This window comes from Propithecus coquereli, unplaced genomic scaffold, assembly GCF_000956105.1.
Source record: "Propithecus coquereli isolate 6110/MARCELLA unplaced genomic scaffold, Pcoq_1.0 Scaffold27, whole genome shotgun sequence".
NCBI lineage: Eukaryota > Metazoa > Chordata > Mammalia > Primates > Indriidae > Propithecus > Propithecus coquereli.
Genome location: NW_012148285.1, coordinates 1,279,254 through 1,289,872, shown reverse-complemented (window position 1 = coordinate 1,289,872; position 10,619 = coordinate 1,279,254). Strand labels below are relative to the sequence as shown.

The 10,619-nt window shown below is 60.9% G+C and overlaps 2 protein-coding genes across 2 annotated transcripts in view; both read right to left on the bottom strand.

Moving 5' to 3' along the window:
- Window positions 1-3,500, bottom strand: part of AMDHD2 (amidohydrolase domain containing 2) — a 7,628-nt gene extending 4,128 nt beyond the window's left edge. The window contains exons 1-3 of the mRNA XM_012647730.1: window positions 3,357-3,500; window positions 3,138-3,274; window positions 2,922-3,061 (exon numbers count right to left, since the gene is read on the bottom strand). Of these exons, the coding sequence (XP_012503184.1) occupies window positions 2,922-3,061; window positions 3,138-3,274; window positions 3,357-3,439 (360 nt within the window). The 5' untranslated portion in view covers window positions 3,440-3,500. The remainder of the gene's footprint in view (window positions 1-2,921; window positions 3,062-3,137; window positions 3,275-3,356) is intronic.
- A 327-nt stretch (window positions 3,501-3,827) lies between these two features.
- ATP6V0C (ATPase, H+ transporting, lysosomal 16kDa, V0 subunit c) lies at window positions 3,828-9,431 on the bottom strand. Its single transcript, XM_012647729.1, has 3 exons — window positions 9,174-9,431; window positions 4,463-4,646; window positions 3,828-4,328 (listed from the first exon to the last, which is right to left on the bottom strand). Exons 1-3 carry the CDS (start codon window positions 9,247-9,249, stop codon window positions 4,124-4,126), a joined length of 465 nt encoding a protein of 154 aa, XP_012503183.1. The 5' UTR covers window positions 9,250-9,431; the 3' UTR covers window positions 3,828-4,123.
- Window positions 9,432-10,619: the final 1,188 nt, after the last annotated feature.

Genomic DNA, 10,619 nt, shown 5'->3' with positions numbered 1-10,619 from the left:
TTCCAGACTGACAGGCCTGCCAACAGCCAGCAAAATGGATGAACTACCCTGTCCCCACAGTGTGCCACACTGAGACTTCAGGATCCAAGGACAGACAAAAAAGATTCCTCAAGCTTCCAGAGAGAAGAAACAGGTCACCTACAAAGGGTCAGGGATCAAATAGCTTCAGACTTCTCATCTGCACTCCAGAAGTTAAACACAACACAGCAGTGCCTTGAGAATGCTAGAGAAAATAAGTTCTAACCTAGAATTCTAACCCAGCCACCACACCATCGGTCAAGAGAATAAAGACTTCTCAGGCCTTCGAGAGCTCAAAAACTTGACCTCTCATGATCCTTTCTCTGGAAGTTATTGGAGGATTTGCTCCACCAAAATGAAGCCATAAACGAGCCGAGAGAAAGACATCGGACCCTGGGTGTGAGAGACCCAGCAGAACAAGGCCAGGGGACATCCCCAGGTGAGGGGAAGGGAGTTCCCAGGACAGTACCAGGAGAGCAGGTCCCAAAAGCTTCTGCAGAAACACAAAATTGATAGATGCCATGGTGAGTCTAAATAGCCCGAAAGAGTGGGACAACGGGTAAGAAACCTGGAATCGAGTTAGTAGCTAACAAATTAAGGAAAGAACGTTGACTCCAAGGAAAGCAGGGTTGACAGGTGAGAAGATGTAACTGTGCCGCGAGCCCTTCACAGTCCTGCTGTCTGATCCACGCGGTGGTACCTAGGGAGGACGAGGGGACAGAAAGGGATGAGAGCGCTAATCCTCATCTGTCCTGGTAGGAAGCCACAGAGGCTGTCCGAAACTGAAGAGCCGAGTAGAGACACCAATTTATTTTTTAGAGACCTGGGGGCAAATCCCAAAGAGTCGTTTGAGTTGAAAGTGACTGTCCCTAGGGTGGGAACTGGTTGGGGCAAAGGACTGCTTTTTCCTAACAAGCCAGGTGGATATACAAGTTGACTAAAAATTAGAGAAGAGATAATGGCTGAGTTTTTCCAGAGCCTTAAAGAGTGAAAGCAAGCGAGCACTAAGTAGAGGGTGTGTGGGCCCAGAGGTAGTGGCCTGGCTGCCACCCTGAGGAGGTGCCTGACCTTGGCTCAGCAAATAGGCTTGAAGCAGAGAACACCATGATCAGATCTGCCTCTAGGTATGGCAGCAAAGGGCAGGGCCAGAGAATACCACCCGAAAAGGAGCAGGTGGTCTCAACAGACCAGAACAGACAACAAAAGACCTGGGTAGCATCTGGCAAAGCTGCCACACAATTCCACTAAGGGTCAAATGGGCCCTGGAGGAAGGTGGGGGGATGGTGGGGGAATCAGCCAAACGAAGGGCCGCCTGGTTTCTAAGATGATACAGCAGTAAATTCTCATATCCAGAGCGCTACGCAATTTCTACCCTCAACAGTTTTACGCTCCGCCTCCCAAGGCTTTCATCTGGGAAGTGTTTGGCAAAGGTCTACAGGGTACCTGGACTGCAGCAAATACGGGAAAAAAATGTGCTACGGCCAAAGACTCCGGTTCCTAGGGAAGAAGAGCAGGCAGTCCCTCCTGTGCACAAGCATGGGCAGTGTGCCCAGCATGGCGGGCAGGTGGGCAAGGCCTGGCCAGGGAGGCCTGGAACCAGCTGGCCACCACAGGCGCCAGGGGAAGGTCTTCCAGGCAAAGAACCCGGGCAGAAGGGAGTGTGCCTGGGAGAGAGGAGGCTCAGCAGATAGGAAAGGAATGCTGCAGGGCGGGGGCAGCACCGGGGGTGACACGCTGAGTCCTAGATCTTGGAAAGGTCACTCGGGCAGGGCCCAGAGCCGGGGAGAGCAGCTGGGAGAACCAGGCGCTGGTTTGGTTTTTTGACATCTGACTCCGGTGGGAGAGCGGTGGAAAATCCCAGAAAGACATCCATAGCTTAGATTTACCAAGTGCTTAACATATACCAACCCCAATGCTGTCACGGAGACAATCATTGTTACTGTTCTCGCTCTAGGTTTGAGGCAACAGGATCAGAGGGCGTAAGGTTGTCCCGAGTCTTCAGCCGACAGATGAAGTCAGACGCCAGGACCAAACCCAGGAAGCCCAAACCCAGAGCCCACAGTTGACCCCAACAGCTCCCTGCCTGACTCTGCGTCCCAGAAAGGTACCCCATGGGCAGGGTCATCATGACCCTGCAATGAATCCTGTACTTGAGAAAAAAAACGGCTGGGGCAACCAATAAAACTAGAACGTGGACAGTGGACTGAAGTATTAACAGCGTCCATTTCCTAAACTCACTAGCTTTCGTGGGTGCGTGGAAAACATCCATGTTTTTAAGAAATAGTTAAGTGTTAAGGAACAAACAGGCATGGTGTATGCAACCTATTCCCAAACAGTTCGGGAACAAACAATAACATACCCACTGCCAGCAGGAACCTGAATAATAAAGCGCAGCAGAAAACCTAAGTAAAAAGTAAACACTTAAAGAAAAACCAGACCGAGGACGACCAAACTCCTCCTAGGGCAAAGGAAAGTCCAAGGGTGGGGGATGCAGGCAAGAGCCGCACAGGAGACAGAGAGTCTCCACTGAGTCACAACCACCGACAGGTTGGGGAGGAAGAGCTCGACCCGGGACTGGTGTGGCAACCAGGAAGTCCCCATGACCTCGGTCAGGGGGCGCTTTCTGAAGCACGGAGGCAGGCAGCGTGCAGAGTGGGGAGGGCGTGCGCAGGTCGGGCTGCTGAGCCAGCAAGTGTGGGGACAGCGACCAGGCAGACAAGTGATGGAGAAAGCCCAGCGGCAGGACCCCAGGCCCAGGTGGAGGGAGGCGAGAGGGAGGGCCAGGCTGAGGTGCCACGGGGCGTGAGCTGGGGTGAGAGAGCATAGGGTTTGAAAATGAAGGGGCTGGCTGCTTCTGCGGGCCTCTTCGGCCCCCTTCGCTGGAGGCCGGAGCCTGACCTCACCTTGTGATAAACCTCCGGTGGGGAAGTGACCAGGGTGGGGCAGAATGAGGTGACACCATGCGACAGGATCCTCCGGGCCACCAGGGCGACCCCCAAACCCACGTCTTCCGTGGCCTGGGAGAAATCAACACCAAATCCACCTACGACCACACAAAAGTTGGGGTCGCACAGTGCTCAGAGCTCCCCCCAAGCCTCCTGCCCCGCCCTGGACCGCACCGTTGATCTGCACGTCGATGAAGCCAGGCGCCAGAATGCGGCCCCCGCAGTCCCGCTGCTCGTCGGCCACGCGCCGCTCCTCGAAGAACAGCTTCTCCGGGTCCAGGATGCGGCCCCCGCGCACCCACAGGTCCTCCCTGCGGACGGAGCGGCGGGCGCTCGGATCGCCGCCCGACCCCGCGGCCCCCGCCCCGCCAGCCCGCGCCCCAGGCCGCGCACCTGAGCAGCGCCCCACCCCGCAGGATGCGGCAGTTGGTGAACTGGAGCACCGGGGCCCGCGCCACGCCCTGCCCGCCGCGCATCCTGAGCCGCGGCGCCGGGAGCCCGCGGAGGCGAATCCCGCGCCCGCGCCGAGCCGGAGCCCAGGGCGCCGCCGCGTCCACGTGACTCTCAGCTGACTGAGGCGCCGCGCCACGTGACCGCGGCACCCACGTGACCAGCAGCGCCCACGTGATCGGCAGCGCCCGGCGGCAGGCGTGACGCGGCGCTCGCCCGCGCGGCCTACCCCGCCCCCCACAAGCGACGCAGGCACGGGATCCAGTCACAACCGAGAACTTTATTGACACAGCTCCGGCCGCGGGCCGCACACCGCCCCAGGCCCGAGGGCGGGGCTCCGCCCAGGCAGTCCCAGCAAGCCGGGCCCGCGGTGCAACTACTGGGGGTACTATATAGGAAGGAGACGAGGGCTGCTCCACAGACGGATGGACAGGTCGGCTCTTTATAAATAAACATCCAGTGAGAGGGAATGACAGCTCTAATGCACCCTGACACACAGCACTCTAGGGTCCTCGCCGGCGGCGGGGTGAGGGGCAGCCGGCGGCCGCGGCACAGGGCGGGGTGGGGCGGGCAAGGACGGGCACTAGGACACTGCGCATGTACAAGACCGACTACGGGGGCGCCCCGTGCTGCGTGCCGGGCTGTTCGTTCTGGAATGAGGAGGGGTGGTCTTTACATCGTATTCTGTGGCTGGTGGGCTCGGAGAGGGGCTACTTTGTGGAGAGGATGAGGGCGACGATGAGACCGTAGAGGCCGAGCACCTCGGCGAAGATGAGGATCAGGATCATGCCGACAAACAGGCGCGGCTGCTGGGCGGTGCCCCGCACCCCGGCGTCCCCCACGATGCCGATGGCGAAGCCAGCTGCCAGCCCGCTCAGGCCCACGCTCAGGCCCGCACCCAGCTGGAGAAAACTCCTGGGGGGAGAAAAGACACGGACCTGTCGTCAGCAGCCGGCCGGCCAGGGGAACACGGCCGCGGGGTCTCCTGCACCAGCCCGCCGCCCCTGCCCACAGTCCTCCAAGCCCGGCAGGGCAGCCCCAGCACTCACTTGTACAGGTTGATGCCCTCGTTCAGGGAGTTGGCGATGAGCACTGCCACCACCAGGCCGTAGATGGCGATGATGCCAGCCATGACCACCGGGATGATGGACTTCATGATCAGCTCCGGCCGCATGACGGACATGGCCGCGATGCCCGTGCCACTCTTGGCGGTGCCATAGGCGGCCCCCAGGGCTGCGGGAGGGGGACGAGGTGAGCCCAGAGCAGCACACTGGCCACCTGGGGGCTGGAGGGGGGCCTGTGGCACAGCTGTAAGTTACCCCAAGTAACCACACGCAGAGGGAGCTGCAGAAGGCACCAGCTGCAGCTAGGGCAGCCACTCCCTCCTTTCCCCTACCTGAGGCCCCAAGCCCCCTCACTCCTACAGTCCACCTCTTCCTCCAGCAGTGGCCCTGCCCTTACAGCCCTCTAGCCCATCTGGGGCTCCCAGCTCTGCTGTGCAACCCCAGCCTGGGCTCCCCAGCACTGCCCAAGCCTGCTGCACAGACCCCATACTCCTTGGGAGCCTCAATACGGCCACCCACAACCTCAGGCAACCCAGCCACATGGTGAAGAAGGCAGCTGGGGCCCCAGGAGCCTTGCCTGGGATTCTGAGCATCCCTGTCCCACCCAGAGTCCCTGGCACTCAAGTCAGGAAATCCCCAGGAACGTACTAAGTTGACTGTATCTCAGCAGCCCAGACATTGGGCCAGGGTCAGCCAGCCAGCCCCTGTGGCTATTGCCCAGGGACAACATGCTGGAAGAGCCACCACAGGCCAGATGGCATGGCTACTGCCACAGGGTGTGACCTCAGGGTCAGAAGTAGCCGACCTGGTGACTCCGGCACCCCTAGGCTAGAGCTTCCTTGACTCCCTGCCCAGCCCACCAAACTTCCCACGATGCCGAGCCCTGAACACGCTGCGGGGAAGGCTGAGGGCTCTTCCACAAAGGGCAGCTCTCTGCACCCTGGGCCACATAGCAGGCCCTGGACCCCTAACAGATTAGGGAATCTTCTCTACTAACCAGAGAGGAGAAAGGGAGAGGCGAGGAGAGGACAAGGCTGTCACAGTCATCACCCAACCTGACCATGAGGCCTTGAGCTCAGAAGCCTGGCTGGGCCACCTGAGCCTCCCACCACATCGGGAGAGGAGAGGTTAGACTCTAGGGTGCCCTGTTTCCTCTGGAGCTGTCCCTCCCACCTCCAAAGAGGATGCTGCCTTCCTTTTCAGGAACTTTCTTTCCCTTGCTGGCCTCGAAGTGGAGAATGTCAACACAAAATAGAGACATGGTGGGACTCAGATGGCTCCTCTGATATCTGCCACCTGCCCTCCAGGGCCACCACAGGGACCCACTAAGCTGCTTGAGCAGGCTGCATCAAGAGCCCCATGCCCAGGGCACTCATGCCATGGTCCTTTTGGGGGAGCAGATGGATATCTGGCCTGGCCTACAGAAGACAATGTAGGTCAGAGGCAGAAGGGACAGGACCTCCCCAGCCATTCCTCTGCACATTTTATTGATCTGTTTGGGCCGCAAATGATGCCTACTCTGTGCTCAGCATTGAGCAAGAGTGAGGTCAGAGGGGTTCTCCTTCCCAGGGCTCAGAAGACACAAGTACAGCAACCTCCAGACCTGGCAACACGTCACATAAGAGTGGGGAAGAGGGTGGTGGGGGGAGTGGGGAGAAGCCGAAATGGCAGTGAGCAAGGAGTCACAGGAAGGCAGAGCAAGAAGACAAAATGATTCCAGACGGCGTATGTGGAGGTGCCAAACGAGATGGCGCAGGCCAAGGAGCGACAAGATGGAGGAAGGAGGCTGGGGCAGCCACACTGCCTCCCCTACACCATCCCTGAAGTGGCCATACATGAGTGCCTTCTGCCTGGGGCCCACCTTCGAGGACCTGTCCTGGAACCCTCCCAGTTACAGTGTATTTTGGGGGCTCCCACTGCAGGCCCAGCACGTCAGGCAGCATCACGTATGCGCAAGAGACCAGAGCATGGCTCACAACCTTGGGGACGTGTTACTGACCAAGGAGAGCACAGGCTGCAGCAGCACTGGGTGGGAGGCTAAACAGAGGGAACTCAGCGCCAGCAGGAGTGGGACTCTGCAAAGCCAGCGCCCAGCAGAGCAGGCAGTGAGCCGGGCCATTGCCTACAGAAGGCAGCAGGCGGATCGTGTAGCTGGTGGGGCGGGGGAGGGAGGCAACCAGAGGAACAAGGGAAGAAGCCAGGATGACCAGCAGGAGCCAGAGTGGCAGGAAAAGAAATACCAGCCCAGGCTGGAGGGCCCTAGACACTAGCTCTGAGGACCAAGCCTGCCAGGGCTGCGGAAGGCGGACCTGTCAACAATGACAGATTGAGTGAGAGACAGAAAGAGTAGAGGCAGGAAGCAGCTCCAGGAACATAAGCACCAAATACGAGGTGCCCACCAGGAGGGAGGAAGTCACAGAAAATATGGAAAGGGAGCAAATGACTGCTTCTTGGAAGACATGATGAAGAAAGCATCAACAGGATGTTTGTCATAAGAAAAAAGGGGAAGCTGGACAGTGGGACGGGGAATGGGGTGCCTGAAAGTTGTGCATGGACCTCATTCGGTTTAAAACCAATCAGCCGAGTCCTAGGCGGGCAGTGCCAGAGCTGGGACAGAGCTTGGAGCCAGCCTGGCAGCAACAGCAGAGGCCACAGGGGGACGGAGGGGCTTGTTCCTGTAAGCACAGGAGATGAAGACAAGTCCCAGGGAAAGACACGTCGGGAGAGCAAAAACAAAGTCAGAAGTTGACCTGATAGGCCAAGTGAGAGGCTAGCAACCACAGGGCCACACTGAGCCCCATGTGAGGAACAAGAGTGGAGAGGAGGGCACAGAGAGGAGCCACACGGGAGTCCCCAGGAGCTGCAGTGGAAGGAAAAGCCTACGCCACTGATAGTCCATCCTCAACTGATTATTTCCAGACACCCGAAGGCCAAGCTCTGTTGCAAAGCACATGCTGGTTCTCGATGGAGCGGGGAGCAGGGAGCTGGGTGCGCAGAAAGGGCTCAACAAGCAAACTCAGGGCTTCGGGAGCAAGTAGTGACAGCCAGAACACAAGTCCCATATGGGCAGGGCTCGTTTTGCTTGCTGATGTGCCCAGCACCTAGCCTGCTGGTAGGAGCTCAATCAAAATTTGCAGATGAATGAATACTTGGCAGCTCCAGCAGTATCCACAGGTGGCCAAGCAAAGAAGAGTCTCAGGAGGCATTCTGGGGGCTGGGGTGTGTGGCAGCACCTGAGGGAGCCCTGTAGGTGTGGAAAGAGCAGGCGGTGCCTGGGAGGGAAGGGGAAGTCTAGACCATTTCTCCCACCACAAATGACCCCTGACTTGCACATGATTGGAAGGACAGGGCTAGCTCAGCCACAAATGACTGGCAGACAGGCCCAGGCAGAGGCAGGCCCCCAAGAGAGCAGAGTCCCAAGCCCCCACCCGACAGGTGTTTACAGGCAGCAGAGACTGTTTGGAGTTCAAACCCTCCACATACCTGAACCGTGAGCCTCCCCCACTCTCACCAGGGAGGGTGTGGCAGGGCGAGGTCATCAAAGCCTAAAACCAGACCTAACCGAGGAGGTGGAGACCAGACCAGGCCAGACCAGTCCACAGGGGCTGAGACTGGGTCAGAACTTACCTCCCTGGTCCCACATTCCTGGGCTTAGCCCAATCGCTTTTTTCCGAGGTAGACCAATTTCCACTAACTTTGACAACCCAGGACTGTCAAGGCCCAACTTCAAAAGCAGGGTGCGATAGAGAACTCTGGAAGCCCCTTCTACAGGCCCAGGGCAGCCCCTCCCAACTCCAGGCCTCAAGAAGGAAAACTGGAAGTCATTCATTCATGCATCCATCCATTCATTACGGCTAAAAGTAGAAGACTCCCTCCTAAAGGACAAAGACCAAACCCTGTAAATTTGACACCCCATGCCACTCTCTCACCCGCCGCAAAGCACAGACCCTCGGTAGCAAGCATCCACACACACAGCCAACGCTGATAGCTGCCGACCTTCCCCTCTCCCCGTCCATTTCCATACACTCCACCCCTGTGTCGCTGAGGGCTCTCGGGACCCACCCCTCAGCCCAGCTTTCCCAACCAACCCACACGACAGGGCTATTGGGAAACCGTGACACCTCTAACCGGAAGCACCTGCCTCTGGTACAGGCCCACCTGACCCCCGCAGGGGCCCGGCCGCCATAGGCGAGGGCTGTGGACCTTGGCGGGGACACAGGCTCCCACCGGCCAGGGAGCACCAGGGACTCTTCTCCGAGGCGCCTCCGGGCCCGACCCCCGCCGCCGCCGCCCACAGACCGGGAGCTTTCCGAGGCGTGATGTCACACCTGCCTGCAGAAATGGGGGGAGTGCGGAGCAGGCGCAGGACCGCGCGCCGCCCCCCGCGCCCCCACCCCAGCCTCCCTCTCGCCTCTCCCGGGGCTAAGATGGCAGCGGAGCCGCCGCTCCACCCCCGCACCGACACGGCCGGCTGGCAGGGCCGCCGGGCCGGGACCCCCGAGGCCCACACCCTGGCCTCCCGCAGCCCTCGGGGCCCTGACCCCCGCCCGCGGTGACGCGAGGATGGGCCTCCCTAACAGCTCGGGATTACATCAGAGTGACGTCACACACCGAACCCCGGCGAGCTGCGGGCACGAGCCCCACGCGCGCCCCCGGCGCCCCCCGCCCCACGGGTCCCTCCTGTCTCCGCGCTCACCACTGAAGATCATGGCGGACGAGGCGCCCATGACGGCGAAAAACGAAGCATACTCGGGGCTCTTGGTCTCGGACATGTCTGCAGGTGGGGAGGGGCGAGCTCTGCGGGCCGAAGTTGGGGCGAGCGCGGGCAGGGCGCGGTGGACAGACGCGAAAGCGGGCGGACAGGCGGCAGCTAGGGCGACCGGCCCAGCAGCTGCTGCGCTCTAAATACCAGCACCGCAGAACAAAATGGCGGCCGCAGCTGCGTCACATGACCCAGGCCACGCCCCTGCGGGCCGTACCACCTCGCGTCGGCGGGGGAGCCACGGCCCGGGACACCGAGCGGTCCACTGACCGTGCCCGGGCTATGCTGCCAACCCACCGGCCCAGCCCTGGCGCCCGGTCCCGTGCGCTCGGCCTCTGCGGGTGCGCTGCTGGGCGCCGCGCGCCTCTCGAGCTCGCGGATTGGAACCGTCCGGCTCCCGGGCCGGGGCGGGGCGGTAGTGCGACATTACCATATGGGGCGGGGCCTGTGGTGCCCCGCCTCCTCTGCGGCTGCGCTGCGCCCGCGGGCCTCGGTTCCCGGGGACGCCTGCCTCCTGGCTCCTCGGCGCAGAGCTCGGGCCCTCCCGCAGCGCAGGGTTCTCACGGCCTTGCCCCAGGCGAGCGCCTGGCTCCGCGCCCCAGGAAAGGCGCGGGCTGGAGCACGGTCTCCCGGGATCTCTCCGCGTCCCCTGGGCCGAGCTAAGCGTCTGAGACACCGAGTGCGGGGCGCTGCCGCCTCTGCTCCGGCGGGGACGGCCCCTGGCCCCCACCTGGGAGTCCTGGCCTGTGTCCGCAGCCCTGCGGTGTTCCCGGTCACCTCCCTCCACCCGGTCCCCAATCTCCTCCAGACCCACCCACCATCCTCAGACCCAGCGGTGGTGACTTCACCCCTCGCTTCTGAGAACAGGGGGCCCCCTCCCCAACATCGCTCCTCCCTTGCATCTGGCACGCAAGCATTACTTGAGGGGTGTTTCTGCCCCTCAGGGGGCAGGTGTGACTGCTCTGAAGGCCTGTCCGTGCTGCGCCGTGTGGAGGTTTCCCGGATTTTTGCACGTTCTGGCGTCGGGGTTCTCCTGCCTGTCCCTTGACCCCGCACAAAGCCCGCACCTGCAAGACCACCTTTCTTTCCGTTGCACCCTCGAAGTGGGCAGCGGCTCCCCGCGCCATGCAGGCAGCCCCGCCAGGGCTGACACTGCCCTGCTGATCCCCCTGTGGCAGTCCCCGCACCCTAGCCAGATGTCATCTCCATCCGCCAGCTTTGGCTCCCGGGTGCCCTCTCCATCCCATCCCTTTGAGGAGCCCTGGGCAGCTGCCACCAGACCCAGGTCTCCCTTGAGCCCTCAGCCTGGGTTAGCGCGCTTCCCCTGAGTGGCCTGGTTGCCGGCTGTCAGCCTCTTCCTGTAGGCTGTGGGGTCACCTT

Coding starts and splice junctions, on each gene's coding strand:
- ATP6V0C (XM_012647729.1), bottom strand. CDS start 9,249: ATGTCCGAGACCAAGAGCCCCGAGTATGCTTCGTTTTTCGCCGTCATG. Junction 4,647..9,173: donor GTCCGCCATGATCTTCAGTG/GTGAGCGCGGAG, acceptor CCCCTCCCGCAG/CCCTGGGGGCCGCCTATGGC. Junction 4,329..4,462: donor GAGGGCATCAACCTGTACAA/GTGAGTGCTGGG, acceptor TTCTCCCCCCAG/GAGTTTTCTCCAGCTGGGTG.